The following is a 17,835-nucleotide window of genomic DNA, read 5'->3' on the forward strand; positions in this document are numbered from 1 at the left end:
TTTCATAGCCGTCTTTGCTCATATTTACCAAGGGTGCCAATATTAGTAGAGGGCACTGTTTATATATATTTTTTCCAAGTTGAATAAATGTTTCATTGTCATATTTTGTCATGCTTTGTGCGTTCTGCTTTGTGTCCACGCCGTCATGTACTGGTCCACCCTTTCATCTTAATATTTTAAAATAATATTTGAAATAATAATTCAATCATATCAGTATAATTCAGTGTGTTTAATACCTAGGTGTGGGGGCAAAAACATGCAAACAAAAAACTGCATCCAAATATCACAGTTTTCTCCAAATAAGAAAAAATACATGTGTGAATTGTATGAGTTTCTTTAAAAACACATGGTTTACATAAAATCTTTTATGTATTTATAATTTGAAAGCAAACAAATAACCCTGTTTAGGAAAGGGACATCTTACGCTTCCGAAAATATAATTTGCATCTTAATATTGCAATGAAAATGTCTTTAACAGTAATACGTCCATGAAAGGGTGGACATATGTTATTGTTTATGTTTTGAATAATGGCCCATAATTATGTAAAAAAATGTGTTGGAGCTCAGCTAATATGTTTCTATAGTACTTAAGTGTTCACTATTTATGACATTAAAATAACGCGAATGGGAAATAAAGACCAAAATTTGTGAGTATTGTGAGGGTTGAAAGGCACTCAAATATTCATTCATGTTTATTTCGTTCTGAAACTGATATTAAACTGACACGATCAGTAATGGTTTTCGCTGTGACATTGATTGGAACTATTTTCATTGGCTGAGCAAAAAATAGACAAAGTAACTGGCAATACTGTGTCTAAAAAGTAAGTTACTCAATGTTTAATTCCCTGTTTATTGAACAGCTGTATAAAGACAGTATCACACTCACAATTGTGTTGTTTTCTCAAATATTAGCACTCTTGTGATAATGCTTACAAATACAAAGCATCAATACAAACATAAAATTAGGTAGCACATTTTGTTTAATAGACTATGCTTAAACACTGGCCATACTGAAAGCATTTTATGCTGCCGGAGCAAAATGGTTGAATTACATCTAATTTAGGAAGCACAAAGAGCTTAATAAATTGAAGAACGACACCCAGATGGGAGGAAAATCGAGGTAAATCAGATAAAAAAAAAAAACACTCTGTGTCTTTGCTGATGGGGTCCAGTTATTTAGATCCGTTTTAGATCTTTTCATGTGACAGCACTCTGAACTTCTTTCAACTTTTTATCTTTAGTCAATGGAGTATAAAAAGAAAAAAAGTCTTTTAACTGCAAAGTCTTTCAACTGCAGTGCCATTAGAATCAGGCTGGCTTCCCAAAGCACTAAGAAAGACGTTAGTCGCACATAAGTACTTAATCTCTATGGCAAGTATCCCAATAGTGTCGTTATCTAAGCAGTGCGTGAAAATGTTTGTAAATTGATAAAAGCCTCTGACTACTCGTAACCCATTACATAAACTTGGAACTTTTCCACTTATTTTTGCAGTTTATTAGGGAAAAGGGAGACATAATAAACACTACTAATGCATCTTTATTATTGCAAGGCTATTGTACAATATTAAAAAGTGTTGGTTCAAAAAGTACTTTTTAAAGCAATAATGCGCATGTCACAGCATGTACCTTTTTTTTTTGGTACATTACTCTTTGTGTAATAACATTTATTTCAGTGAAAAATAAGTCAAAATCTCTGAACACTGAACAATAATGTTGTCCTTTAGTAAAAAATTTCATTATTATTATTTTTTTTAATTTGAGGCAGCATTTTCTAAATGAGCACACACACATACAGTACAATCTTCATATTAGGTGTCCAACATACATTAACCGCTACTAACAATTGGTCTACATGCTGGCTGCTGTTTCATTGTAAAATAAAAAGTTAAGATAATCTTCAAGAGGTAATTTGCAACATTATCTGCATGTCTTGCAACAATTGATTTTTCCTGTACTGAATTGTATGCTATCCAATTCACATTCTGTTTGCAATATTACATTCCTGTTTACTATTTACAAATATGTTACTTTGTTTGTCTTCCAAGGATGACATTTTTTGTTCGTCAGGCTTTGTTTTTAAAATGTCTTCTGAGGGACCCGATGCATTCACACGCTGCCTTCAGACTTGAAGGACGTAATTACCTCGGGAGCAACGAGCACTTGGTTCCTGCAGAAATCACTTAAGACCTGACGGCAGGCCTGAGTCCGACTTGACCTCAAACTGTCCATGAGAGCCACTCAGAGCAGCCGGGAACAATTCAACACGCACACACAGATACACAGACTCACCTTCACGAAGGGTGGGCTTCCTCACACACAAACACACACCCACGCACACTTTTCCCATCCTCTGGCCTGTACTGCAGCTCATTAGCCCAACACACTGGCTCAGCTCTCACCTCTTGGCTTTCTGTCAGCCGTACATGTCTGCTTGAGGACAAACTCATGAGCTGAGGGGACTCTGTGTATGTGTACGTTAGAAAAGCTGCCAAAGCGGTGGGCTAGACCAATTACAATTAGGCAGGTCCAAAAATTCAGAGAGGTTAAAAAAAGCTATTTATGCTAATCACAATTCAAAAGTAAGGGTTCAGTAAGTAAGTAATTGAACAAAAGAAGGAGAAAGAGAGGGAAAAAAATCTTTTAAACTTCCTATTTATGAAAGAATACTAAAAAAATGTCAGTTTTCACAAAAGTATTAAGCAACACAACTAATTTTAACATTGGTGATAATAATACACTATAAAGAAACTGCTGGGTTAAATACAACCCAGCGCTGGGTGAAATATGAAAAAACCCAGTGACTTTGACCCAGAAGTTTGGTTAGATGTTTAATGAACATTTATTAAGTTGCATAAATAATAAATATATATATATTTTTAGATTGCTTATTAATAAATGTTCACCTTTTGATTACTGCTGATGCCTCTAGTAGTTATGTGTCTGATCTTTAATTTACAACCATTACAATTTAGTCATTTTTAAGCAATAGTTGGTGGTTGGGTTAAACATTTAATCCAACTGCTGGGTCAAAACAACCCAGTCTTGTCCATATTTGAGACCCTGTACCACAAAACCCGTCATAAGGGTCCATTTTTGTTTATTGAGATTTATACATTACCTGGAAGCTGAATAAATACGCTTTCTATTGATATATGGTTTGTTAGGATAGGATAATATATAATGTAAAGTCTGGAATCTGAGGGTGCAAAAAAATATTCAGAAAATCACCTTTAAAGGTGTCCAAATGAAGTTCTTAGCAATGCATATTAATCAAAAATTACGTTTTAAAATATATTTACAGTAGGAAATTTACAAAATATCTTTACGGAACATGATCTTAATATCTTAATGATTTCTGGCATAAAAGAAAAATCAATCATTTGACCCATACAATGTATTTTTGGCTGTTGCTACAAATATACCCGTGTCCATATTTTACCCAGAGCTGGGTTGTTTTTAACTTGACTGCAGTCAAAAAAGGAAAAAAAAATTAAAATACAGAAAACTGTCATTTTAAATAAAAGTGTAATAACATTTCACAATATTACCATTATTACTGTATTTTTATTAAATAATTTATGAATTTATAAAGTCTTCATGAAGATTAGAGGCTTCTTTCAAAAACATTAAAACAATCTTTACTGACCACAAACTTTTTAACAGTAGTGTATACGCTAGATACATGATAAGAAAAAGTAATTTAGAAAATTCCCTCTTGTGCAATACAATCAAAAGTAATGACACTCAAAACAAAAATGACAAGTCAGATAAGATTTAACTTAAGGATGTCATTCATTGAACGTCTATAAATACCACTAAATAACAGGACTGTCTTGTTTCAATAAATATTGCTGGGTTTTTTTGTATGGAAATGTAATAACAGATATTGCTGTAGGGGGGATTTGAGTCTACTGATGAAATTAAAGTCTGAATTTAGTATTTGATTCAAATAGCGTTTGAGTGACCATATATTTAACTTCTTATAGGCTTGCTACATCATGAACAGACACACAGCGACTTGGGAAATCTCCATGCTGTGCCTTCAGGCACATCATATCTAAAATCATTATCTTGGCGGTACAGGGCATCAGTGCTATTCTATAGTTTTTTAAAATTGAGACATTTCATCAAACAAGCCTGTAATGCCACTTGTGCTATTGCTGATTTCTTTGGCCTGAGTAATTGTGACTTTCATTTCATTAAATGAAAATTCCTATTTTTGAGATTTCAAAGCTGCCACTCTGAGTGGATCCTGACAAAAGGATGAGCCATTACTTCATCATTAGGGGTTGAGGACCGAAGCTGCTATGACAGCTACTGCATTCACTGTATTCTTATTATTGTTCTCCTGCCCAATGGGAGCCAATGGAACTGTTTAGAGGGTTGTTGTGTTATTTGAAGTGGGATGGTTCTGAAAAATCTCAAGACTAACTTTGTGGTCTTCCAATTAGTGGTTTTAAAAATGCAATTTTTATACTATTTGTATTTAACTTTCAACCCTACTTTTTTTCTTCTGATGATGATGTTAATGAACCCCTTAAGGTATTATAAACCATTATAAATTGTCAGATTTTCACCAAAATTGGTTTAAATTGGCTTAACCCTTGGTTAACTATATGTAAAGGGGTTGTGTGCTGTGTTCATACAATTAATGACACTGACCTGCAAATATTCAAGAAAACCCATTGAGGATTGAATTTTGATTCTGAGAATTCCAGCAATATAAATCTCAGCCAATTTATCACAACAATACTTCGCCTATAAAGTGAACCGTTTCAATGGTCCTATACTCCATGCTCTTAGCAACGTTTGGGAGCTACTTCTTCAAGAAATTGTCCACTTCTCAACAAATTTGGCTTCTGACCTAAAGACCACTATGACAAAATATAATTGAGAAGATTTTTTTGTATTCAAAACCATGACTCAATGTGGTATTTCTTTTTTTGGCAAATGTCTAAGTTGTAGCAGTGTGATGTGGTTGTTGAAGAGTTCGTTCACCCAAAAATGAAAATTCTGTCATTAATTAGTCACTCTCATGTCATTCCAAACCTGTAAGACCTTCATTCATTTTCAGAACACAAATTAGGATATTTTTGATCAAATCCGAGAACTTTCTGACTTACGGGTTTGGAACGACATGACGATAAGCAATGAATGACAGAATTTTCATTTTTGGGTGAACTATCCCTTTAAAGATCTGTGCTGGAGGTCAATAGGTCGTTAGTTCAAATCCCACATGTAGTGCCTCACGAAGCGTTTTTGTTTCAATCTTCCCTTTGAGTTACGTGTTGTGGTAAGTGCAGATTTTTCCTTAATGATGTACTGATGAGTGGAAACTGGAATCTGAAGGGCAGCGAGGTGAATCAAGGACTGATCAGATGGACGCCTTTTAACAATTCGAGAGAAATAATGCAAACCTGAGGACATTTAACTATTGTGTGCTTTTTTGACAGTACAGCCATGTCATTTCCCCCCTACTGACTTCTGTTTGAGGAAAACTCAGTCGGGAACTATTCCTCCCTAATATGCTTTGTGCTACAATTCACTTTTCCATTGTCTGCTCTGTCCAACTTTCTGATGACTTGCCCTGAGTCCAGGAGAGGCCAGGTGCCTGCCGGTAGAAACAGGAATGGCTCCTATTAAGCGTGGTGCTCATAAACCTGAGATACGTCAATGGAGCAGACATCCATCATCTAGCCATCTTATCAAGATATTTCCCTGATGGCAGCATATGGCTAGAAGACGGAAATCATTTCGTTTACGACCATGGCACCCACTCACAGGGTTGGTCTGTAGTCTACCTTTTAAAAACCCTTTAAAATACCCTGGCTGGCCAGTAAAAGACAAAAATACCACCAATCTTCATCTACCTTCCAAAGTGCTGATTAAAGAAATTGAATCCGCTCCTTCATAATCCAAACCATTTTAGCTGAAACGGTGGAGCAGAGAAAGTCAAGATAATATAGATGAACAGCTCACTACTTTTTAAAAATACTTTTAGTTAACTTTATAAATGAACATCAGACTATACTTTTTTGAAGGTTACTTCCTGGCCTATAAAAGCTCAGTCAACAGCATTTGTGGATTAATGTTGATTACAAAAAAAAGTAAATGATGAAAGTGGATGGGGCCAATGCATAAATGTTAAAATACTCACTGTTTCAATATTATAGCCACAAGACAGACAATTTAACATAATTTTAATGTGAAAATCGCTTACTGACCTTTTCTGTGCACAGTAACAGTACCGCTCAAAGGTTTGGGGTCAGTAAGAGGTTTTTTTGTTTGTTTGATTTTTTTTTAGTACTTTTATTCAGCAACAAAGTATTAATTGGTCAAAGTAACAGTAAAGACATTTTATATTGTTACAAAGTTTTTCTATTTCAAATAAATGCTTTAACTTTCTATTTACCAAAGAATCATAAAAAACATATCATGGTTTTCACAAAAATATATAAGCATTAAATACGTAATTAAATGTTAAAATGTTAAATGTTTTAATGTTGATAACAATAAGAAATTTTTCGTTGTATCATTAATATATTAGAATCAGCATATTAGAATGATTTATGAAGCATCATGTGACACTGAAGACTGGAGTAATGATGCTGAAAATGTAGTTTTGGCATCACAGGAATAAATTACACTTTAAAACAGATTTAAATAGAAAAGTTAGCTTAAAATAATAAAAATATTTAATATAAAATCTTACTGTATAGCATACTATAAGAGACTTCATTTGAAAACATTTTAAAAAACTTACAAACTCCAAAGGTTTGAATTGCATTGTATATCCAATTTTACAACTCCATCATCAAGACACTGTAATGCCATAAACACTAAAATGACAGCAAAATTGATTAAATGTGAATTAGACTTAACATTTATGCTTTTAAATCCTCTAAATATTTGCCCCATTTACTTTAAAGTGCCTTTCATAACCTCCATTTTTAAAGAAAGCAAGAGAAAAGCTAATTGCATTTCATTTATTTATTTTTGTGTTGAAATCAACATTATGCCACAAATGCTGCCAATTGATCTTAACTTGCAGACAGTAAAGCTACACAATTTCATACTTTGTTTAGTTGTTTGAACTTAAATATTTAACAAGTCAAGGGCTCTTCAGTAAAAGTCGTATTATGCTCTGAGAGACTGAATTTTTGATAAGAATCACCTACTCTGGGAAATGTAAATGGGGCCATTATGTGATGACTCTTCACACCAGTGCAGTCGCAGGCATTTAAGCTGTCAAGAAACCTGTTACCAAGCACTCACTCTCCCTTCTTCATCACCAGCTATCATCCCCTCCCTCCTCAGCAATACAGTCATAACCATTCAGGCATCTCACAGCATTCACTCTCACTGCCAAACATCCCACCTTTCAGCTACTGAAAGCCTCATATGTGGCTTTTTAAAGTAACCTTTGCCACAAGAGCTCATTCTTCTCTCCTTTTCCTGTTCAGTGCCACTCTAGGAAACGTCCATTAAATGCATCAATACAATCTGAGAGAAATGGAGGCTGTTGAGAGAGCTGTGGCCTTCAACACGGTTTCAGTGGAGGCGTGAGATATCAACTAATAAATAGCTCCATGTTCGTCTTCTGTTCGTTTGGACGTGTGGACTTGCCATAGACACTTTTATAGGCTTTTTTAGTGATAGACAAATGAAGCCACACGCACATTACCAACAACTGGAAGCCGACGCTTTCACCAAGCACCTGAGATGAACAAGCACAGTGACATTTGCAACCATCCCCCTTTTAGTTTTACACCTCTCATGCTGTGAGAACAGGCTGACACTTGCTAACATTTGATATTAATCAGGCTACGGTGCATCAAGTCTCTGCCACCCACAAGAATTTAGCTGAAGAGCTCCTGTGTCGTAACCCTGAGTCGGTTAAATGCCATATGGGCTCTCGGTTTCAGGAGAAATGTAAAGATCTGAATTATTCATAATCCTTCAAACACCTTAGAAGTGCCATGGGTGACTCCATCAAAGGTATTTGGGTACCAGAGTCCCAACGGGTATTTCACCGACCGTCTGATCTTTCCAGCAGATGGAAAAACACTGCATTAAAGATATTCTTTCAACAAAAACATCAAGAAATATCTATACAGAATGTAGGCATAGTATTATATATATATATTTTGCTGAAGCTGAAATTACGCCACCAGATTTGCAAGATGTTTTTAATATGCTCTTTCAGTGGTAATTGTAGAAATTTATGTTAATGAAAAAGAAAGATTTAGGACAATAAATAATAAAGCAAAATCTCTGCTATCCTGGGATTTTGAGTACAGCTATCATGCTTTTTTGACGGATTTTAGGAGAGTATATGTAATACGCTCACAGATTTAAGGGTATTACAGATTACGAATGCATTCGCTCTGACAAGAACCATGGTGGCTGGTAAAAGGTAATCCATTTTAACATAAAGTAGACACATTTCAGAAGGTAAAATAAAATAAAAAAAATAAACAAAACAATAATAATGCTCTGTGAATGTTTACCTGGATATAAAATAAGTAAAAATGTACAAGAGTGTATGTACAGTATTTTAGAAGCTTAAACTGTAGAGCATGGCGTTAACAATAGCAAGGTCGTGCATTTGATTTCCAAGAAATGCCTGAAGTAATAAAATGTATACCTTGAATGAAATGTACAGTAGGTCTTTTTGGATGAAGTGTCTGCCAAATGCATAAATGTAAAAAGTAAAGTCTAAAGCAGTGGTTCTCTACTCCAGTCCTCAGGGCCCACTGCTCTGCACAATTTGGATGTCTCCCTCATTTAACACACCTGATTCAGATCATCAGCTTGTTAGGAGAAAGATCCTTGAACTGAATTGAGTGTGTCAGATTAAGAAACATACAAAATGTGCAGAGCAATGGGCCTCGAGGACTGGAGTTAAGAACCACTGGTCTAAAGTCTAACATCACCATTTGTTTCCAGATTTAACCTTGTAAAGTATACTGTATTTTTTAAGCCTCTCAAATAACATGATCAAAACTTTGCTGGAAAAACATGTAAAAAAAAAAGTGAAAGTGACAGCGTATTGTCAAGTTAGGTCACCCATTCTCGAAATTGTTTGTAAATTATTTGTATATCTCTCAATCATCACTGTATTGTATTGCATTATATTTTGTGCCCTCCAGGAAAAAAAAACAAACAAACAAACAAACAAAAAAAAAAAAACGACAGGGCTTTGATCACAAAAATAAGGATTTAAAGAATACCTCACAAAGACATATTGTTGTGAGATATAGAGTGAAATACTAATATTTACATGCATTTTATGTACAGTAAGTAGTCTGACCATCAATTTATTACAAGCTATCAGAATCTCATCTTACAACATCTGCACCAAATTTCCTATTTTTGATCAGTTTGGGCTTCTGAATAAAGTGTGAGCTCCATATTCAACTACACTACCATTCAAAAGTTCGGGATCAGAAAGATTTGTAATGTTTTTTTTAAATAAGTCTCTTTTGCTCTTCAAAGTTAAATTTATTTGATCAAAAATACAGAAAAAAAACATTAATATTATTAATCTTATTAAAATTAAAAAATATTATTGCAATTAAAAATAATGTTTTACTATTTTAATATACTTTAAAATATCATTTAAAGCTGAATTTCTGTTTTCTTTTCTTTTGTTTTTCTTTTTTTGAAATATTTTTTTTCCAGCAAGGATGTGTTAATTAAAAGTAATGGTATATAAAGTATGGTATATTCTGAATAAATGCTGTCCTTTTTAACTTTTTATTCAAGTCCTGTAAAAAGTATCACAGGTTCCAAAAAAAAAAAAAAAAGTTGCAAAAACATTGTTTCCAACATTGTTAATAAATCAGAATGATTTCTGAGGATTCATGTGACACTGAAGACTTGAGCAATGGATGATAAAAATTAAACTTTGCATTACATAAATAAATAATATTTTACAGTATATTAAAACAGAAAACCATTATTTTAGTTTTTTTCTGTATTTTTGATCAAATAAAAGCAGCCTTGATGAGCAGTCTTTTAAAAACATAAAAATCTTACTGATCCCCACTGATTTACTGATTTTGACTGGCAGTGTTTATCATACTATATGAGCAATAAAAGCCTGGTGTATCATATATTACACTAAACAGAAAGCTTTTTATATACATTATTCTTTTTAGATTTTCTCACAAACAAAGAATCGATAAACCGTTCCATTTCCAAAAATTCGATTTGACCGACCTTATTTCATATGTAAAACTTTACTTTGTCAAAAAAAACCACATTTTTATATTATCTTTTTTTTAGCATTTAAATGTTTGTATAGCATTTAAATCGCAACAGCTCTGTTGGGAAGACAAAAAAAAATTCAACTCACCACATTGAGTTTGAGCTCCATGTTGAGGACACCTCCGCTGTCCAGCACCGGCATTAGGTTGATGGCAAATATCGCTGCCCTGTCAGGAGGGATGGAGATGTTGGGTCCAAAGAAAATGTAGAAATGAACTGAAAATGTGTCCAGCTCATTCCGCAGCGTCGGCCGGATGGGCCAGCATTTATTGGTGTCTGCCGTGGGTGCTAAGTAAGTGATGCTGTCTTCAGCAGTTAACAGAGATCCTTGATCCGAAGCATTCTGGGGCAAGTTAGGCAGGCTGGCAGCAGGCAGGGTCTCTGACAGAGAGAACCCCATCGCAGTGCCAAATGACTGGGGCATGTTCATGGCTGAGGAGCCCTTGGAGACACTGGGCTTGGAACAGTCTGCAGAGAAAAAGATCAAAGGAGGTGTTTAAAATTGGGATGGCGCACGTTTTCCGCTGAGGAACTTGAAGGTGCAGCTAGTTACGAGAGATGTGAAATAAGAATAAAATAAAGATGTCTTGAACTCCGACGAATCCCTTGACTGAAGCTGACAGCTCAAGCTCTCCACTCAGGTTACTCTGAGGCTAAAAGCATCTTCCTGTCATTCTCGTTTCTTTGTGCTAAATCTAACTAGCATTTCAGCAGAGACACGCTTTTTCTCAGTTTCATGCATATGCTTAGATGTCTGCGGCGAGATGACAGGCCAAATGATTGCTGAGTGTCTATGTAGTCTGAAATGATCTAAGTGGGGTGTGTGTTGTGTTTTATGTAGGACAACAGAATGGGCAAGGGAATGTCCATTTCATCGTATTTACTTTTATAGGTCTCTCAGCTCCATGCAACTTTCATGTCACACAAGCACACACACACAACACTGTAAACCCCTTGTATCTGGAGTTTAAAGTCTTCATTCCAATGGTGACAGATTCTTTGCATTACAAAAACAGCACGTCCCAAAACACATGAAAACAAGGTCATGTTTGTTCTTAACATCTTTTAATTGCGGGCTTTGTCGTAACATGGTACTTTGTAAATTAGACAGGATTATGGATCACACTTTGATTAAATGTAAATTTGCAAAACAATGCAGCGGAATTGAGATAACTAATTGGCACTGATGAGGACAATAAGGAAATTCTCCACACATCTCATTGTTTCCTGATTGCCTCAGGGTGTGAATGTTCAGTTATACTACTGAGGACTCTTACAGTCATATTTCTCTTCTCACCCATGATTATTGCAAAATGCAGCGAATCAGGTGGAAATGGTTTCATTACTGAAATCCCAGGTCACTTTCCCCCCACAGCTGTATTTGCTGTGTTATGACTTGTGTATATCGCTCTCCTAGTTCTCCTACTTGAGCCAATGATGAGGGGAATTTTCCAGTAGTATATACATATATACATATATATACACATTCAGGCAAGAAAGGCAGCGAGAAAAAATTGTAGTACAAACATAAAACAATGCCAACTCTACAAAATATAACATTTGAAAGTGAATAAATCACGTTTTTCTAAAGAAACATTATCCAGCGGCAACATCAGCAGGTAAAGTTACAGCAGCAGTCGACGTCTCTGTCGCCTCCCCTGTGCACATTGAGTTTTAACAGATCCCTTAAAATATGCTAAAACATGCTGTGAGTTTGATGGGGGGTAATTGAGAATAAATGGGGGAAAGTCACGTGAGAGGAGGCACTCCCTCCATCATGATATGATTGGATATGACTGGTTATGTTCGGCTATGATTGGTTCATGTGATAAATCCCGCCTCTTGTGTTTGTGGGTAAGTAAAAGGTAAGTAAACAACTCATACACTTAGATATAAACTTATAAGACTTATAAACTTATAAAATCAAAATAAGATTTAAAATGGCATGAAAACATGATCTGTATGAGTTTTTAGTCAGTAATCAGCTTGGTGAAATTTAAAGTAAATCTCTCTGTCTGTGACCAATATTTACCAAGCTTTGATGACTGATGATGCCAAAAATTCAAAAATAGTTAAAAGTTAAATATTAAAAAGAATAGCTGAACATAAGTTCTCAAGTCAAATATATATTTTTAAATTGTTACTACCTTGAGTCATTATTTTAATATATGTAAAATGCTTAAAAACACTTAACTTGATGAGATTCATACTTTATTTTAAACAGAATATTGATTACATTGTTAAAGTCCAAAGAAAATTAGACAAAAAATGTATCCCTCAAAATTCATCTTTGATCAAACAATGCATCTTTGATCATCAAAATGACATATTTAAATGTTTTCTTGTGAAAATAACTTTCTCATGCCTTAAAACAGCTCGTCGTTCATTCATCATGTGACAGCCCCATAAGCTTAAAGGAGTCATAGGATGCCCATTTTCCACAAGTTGAAATGATTCTTTAGGGTCTTAATGAAAAGTCTTTAACATGCTTTGGTTCAAATTTCTCAATGGTAGTGTAAATAACACCTTTTTTACCTTGCCAAAATCAGCTCGGCAAAAATCATCCTGTTCTGGTTGCTTTAAATGTTAATGAGCTCTACTCACCCCGCCCCTCTCTTCTCTTTGTGGAGTGACGAGCCTGTTTACTTTAGCCGCGCTTAGCCGCTAAAATTGCTAACTAGCACGTTATTAGGATTCATAAAAAACCCTAATACTCACTTCTGCTGTAAGTGAAGCTGGATCACGAATGATTCGTGCAAACATAGACGGTTATATGTAGATCGGGAGGCGCATTCCCTTCAAAAACAAACGTAATCCAACGCATCTTCAGCGGCTCAGATGTCGGGAGTAAATGACGACCACATTATTACATCCAGCAACACAACACCTCAATTGCTCAATCAGAGATATTCTTGTCTAACTTACATCCCTGCTCCGGCATCAAAACAATGGAGGTCGGACTGTTACAGCTGATCTGAGGTATAAGATGCTCATGTCAATCAACTATCGTGGGAGCGGCTTCACCAACAGGCATCTGAGAATGGCTCGATTTGAAAAAGGGAATAATATTTTTACATATTAATTAAAAACCACTGCATGGATTTTTATCATTATAGGGTGGATGTGTACATACACTACCAACACACATTAACGTTCAAACAACATGGAAAAGTGAACTTTGCATCCGATGACCCCTTTAACCAATGTAGTGTGAGGAGGAAAAAGAATTGATTAATTCATCTCTGGAGTCTTCGGGTTCGAGTCGTTTATTCATCACTTGACATCCCCATAAGCTTAACCAATGCAGTCTGAGCTAGTGATGGCAGCCAGAGCCTTCTTATCCACTAACTGAACTGTAGTAAATAATATAATGGATGGCGATACATGGATAATGACTGATAAAACTATTTAACATTCGTTAAAGTTACTTACTTGACGATGCTATGTTGTAACCCTAGTTTGTGATTACACTTTTACAAGTGGGAACGCCAGTGTGGGAGAGGTGGTACTATTGTGGTACTGGCATTATTCAAGTTAGCGTTCCACGCTATTTAATTTTTGTTGCTGTGCTGGTAATCCTACTGGTATATTTTGCATGCTAATGATAGGAATCTATCCATTGACGTGATTGGTTATTGACGTTTGTGACGTAGCAAAAAAGGGCCATTTCAAACCGCGTTTCTGGGACAGTGTTTGGGATACTACAGTTTTAAGTAGAAAATACTTTGATTAATGGATTGGAACATGGTTTTTCTAAAAGCATATTAAAAACACCACATAAACAAATAAACAACATAAAAACTTAATTTTCACTACAGGGGGATGCTACTGTAAAAATATTTTACTTTTCTGATAAATGTCAGTAATGTTTATTTAACCAAGAAAATGTGACTGGGACATGAAGTTACATTTATTATTATTTTTTTTTTTTTTTTTTTTAAAAAAAAGAAAAGAAAAAGAAAAAAAAATCTTTGAGGATTTTGCCTCCTCATTTCAGAACACCATCGCACACCACTGAGACATCCACAATCCAAAAACAGTCCTGATGAGAAAGCTCATCATGCTCAAAAGCGGATTATTACTGCGGGTGGGTGGGGTAATTAAATGTCAGTCATTGAAGAGCTCCTGTACCGAATTCTGGCAATCCAAATGTTTTATGAAGCACCACATCACAGGAGAACAGAATGTACATATCATCATTGATGTTGATTATAATAAATCATCACAATCTAACGACTGTTGAATATGAATCAACAATCAGAAATAAGGGTCGAGATTCAACCCTTTCCAAATTTTACTACCATTCCAACTTTATTTTTAATTAATAAGGACTGAACTGATCAAACGTGACAGTAAAGACATTTATAATGTTACAAAAGATTTCTATTTCATATAACTTTTTTTTTCTTTTGAACTCTGAATTCTGAAAAAAAAATGTATCACAGTTTCCCTCAAAAATATTAAGCAGTACAACTGGACGGAATCAGCATATCAGAATGATTTCTGAAAGATCATGTGACACTGAAGACTGGAGTAATGGCAGATGAAAATTCAACTTATATTCACACAGAAAACAGTTATTTTAAAACAATATTCACAATATTACTGTTTTTACTGTATTTTGTTTTTTTTTAATTAATACAGCCTTGAAGTGTAAAAACTGCTCTTAAAACTATTAAACAATGTACAGACCCCAAGCATTTGAAAAGTAGTCTATGTATACACACACACACTCAAAAAAAAAAAAAATGAAAGTAAACAATTTGTCACTGAAGGGTGAAATTGGCAGAAACATCTCAACAAAACCTGGCATGCCCAGACTTGATTAGTACGCAAATCCTGTAGTGTTTATAAGCCCTCAACGTCTGATCAAATCAACCCTTTTTGCTCCTCTGTAATTACATCTATTTTGCCATAAAATGTCATTATAATTCTTGCTGACAAAAGCAACGACGGACAAAAGATCACAATTAGCGAGCCGAGGACATCTTCGAGGGCTCGCACTTGAACATGCTGTCTGGTTCAGGATGAGGATGTGTCATCATGTGCTCTATTCAGCACCTGTTTGGCCACAGGCCCCGTATACGTACAGCACAGGCTGCGAAAATAACATGTTAGAACTGCATTAGGAATCACTGACTCATTCTCTAACTTACCATTATATACACAGATATAGATGTGGAACAAAATAAAGGGAAAGTGTCAGAGATTTCTTGGTCAAGAGATGTTACCTAGCAACCAAACACCCAATAAGCGCATAACAATGTCAAAGTGGCTTTTCTGGCAAGAGTTTCACATGAAAATATGTATTTTTGCATTTCTGAAAACAGCTCAACACAATCCAGTGGTTCCCTGATGTTTGAGGAAAACAAATGTGGAAAACAATTAGGATTATGATGGATTTGCACTAAATTAGTTTACAGTAGTTGCACACCAATTAAACTGTAGATGATTTATGGGATGACATTGTCATGTGCTATCAAGATGATGATGATCTCCACACAAAATATATTAACAGTTCACCACTGGAGGGGGGAAATCAGCAGACTTACAGTGGGTACGGCAAGTATTCAGACCCCCTTAAATTTTTCACTCTTTGTTATATTGCAGCTATTTGCTAAAATCATTTAAGTTCATTTTTTTCCTCATTAATGTACACACAGCACCCCATATTGACAGAAAAACACAGAATTGTTGACATTTTTGCAGATTTATTAAAAAAGAAAAACTGAAATATCACATGGTCCTAAGTATTCAGACCCTTTGCTCAATATTTAGTAGAAGCACCCTTTTGATCTAATACAGCCATGAGTCTTTTTGGGAAAGATGCAACAAGTTTTTCACACCTGGATTTGGGGATCCTCTGCCATTCCTCCTTGCAGATCCTCTCCAGTTCTGTCAGGTTGGATGGTAAACGTTGGTGGACAGCCATTTTTAGGTCTCTCCAGAGATGCTCAATTGGGTTTAAGTAAGGGCTCTGGCTGGGCCATTCAAGAACAGTCACAGAGTTGTTGTGAAGCCACTCCTTCGTTATTTTAGCTGTGTGCTTAGGGTCATTGTTGGAAGGTAAACCTTCGGCCCAGTCTGAGGTCCTGAGCACTCTGGAGAAGGTTTTCGTCCAGGATATCCCTGTACTTGGCCGCATTCATCTTTCCCTCGATTGCAACCAGTCGTCCTGTCCCTGCAGCTGAAAAACACCCCCACAGCATGATGCTGCCACCACCATGCTTCACTGTTGGGACTGTATTGGACAGGTGATGAGCAGTGCCTGGTTTTCTCCACACATACCGCTTAGAATTAAGGCTATAAAGTTTTATCTTGGTCTCATCAGACCAGAGAATCTTATTTCTCACCATCTTGGAGTCCTTCAGGTGTTTTTTAGAAAACTCCATGCGGGCTTTCATGTGTCTTGCACTGAGGAGAGGCTTCCGTCGGGCCATTCTGCCATAAAGCCCCGACTGGTGGAGGGCTGCAGTGATGGTTGACTTTCTACAACTTTCTCCCATCTCCCGACTGCATCTCTGGAGCTCAGCCACAGTGATCTCTGGGTTCTTCTTTACCTCTCTCACCAAGGGTTCTGGTCATCCCAAACGTCTTCCATTTAAGGATTATGGAGGCCACTGTGCTCTTAGGAACCTTAAGTGCAGCAGAAATTTTTTTGTAACCTTGGCCAGATCTGTGCCTTGCCACAATTCTGTCTCTGAGCTCTTCAGGCAGTTCCTTTGACCTCATGATTCTCATTTGCTCTGACATGCACTGTGAGCTTTAAGGTCTTATATAGACAGGTGTGTGGCTTTCCTAATCAAGTCCAGTCAGTATAATCAAACACAGCTGGACTCAAATGAAGGTGTAGAACCATCTCAAGGATGATCAGAAGAAATGGACAGCACCTGAGTTAAATATATGAGTGTCACAGCAAAGGGTCTGAATACTTAGGACCATGTGATATTTCAGTTTTTCTTTTTTAATAAATCTGCAAAAATGTCAACAATTCTGTGTTTTTCTGTCAATATGGGGTGCTGTGTGTACATTAATGAGGAAAAAAAATGAACTTAAATGATTTTAGCAAATGGCTGCAATATAACAAAGAGTGAAAAATTTAAGGGGGACTGAATACTTTCCGTACCCACTGTATATACATCTTATACACATTTTGTAAGGCTTACATTCATAAAGTGTGCAAAGAAAAAAAAATATATCTCTTATGCTCCATTAGGGTACATCCAACACTATCCAATGCCAGTAAATCACTCACATATGCGACTAAATCTTCATTCTGGGTGCCTAAATGATGTCTAATATTAGCCATTGGCTAATAAAATTCTTACCTATAACATTACACAGTGTGTGAGTTGGAGGCTAAGTGTAAGTTTAGCACAGATATATTTTCACTTGCCGAACACTCCGACTAAGTGCTTCAGAGTGTCACTCTCTGTCAAGCAATCTGTGCGCATTTTTCAATAAATACGCAGTGAACCTATATTTGACGTACCTTAAACTCTAGTGTGAAGGCTCACGACTTGTTGACGCTTTTTTGAGAGCAGTGCTTCTCACACACACGCA

At 35.8% G+C, this 17,835-nt stretch overlaps 1 protein-coding gene across 2 annotated transcripts in view; it reads right to left on the reverse strand.

Moving 5' to 3' along the window:
• Positions 1 to 17,835, reverse strand: part of tmem8b (transmembrane protein 8B) — a 170,617-nt gene that overhangs the window by 32,317 nt on the left and 120,465 nt on the right. For both annotated transcript variants that reach the window (XM_051110840.1, XM_051110842.1), the window contains one exon: positions 10,361 to 10,740. In XM_051110840.1, coding sequence (XP_050966797.1) covers positions 10,361 to 10,740 — 380 coding nt within the window. The remainder of the gene's footprint in view (positions 1 to 10,360; positions 10,741 to 17,835) is intronic.

Source organism: Labeo rohita, chromosome 5 (genome assembly GCF_022985175.1).
Source record: "Labeo rohita strain BAU-BD-2019 chromosome 5, IGBB_LRoh.1.0, whole genome shotgun sequence".
Classification (NCBI taxonomy): domain Eukaryota; kingdom Metazoa; phylum Chordata; class Actinopteri; order Cypriniformes; family Cyprinidae; genus Labeo; species Labeo rohita.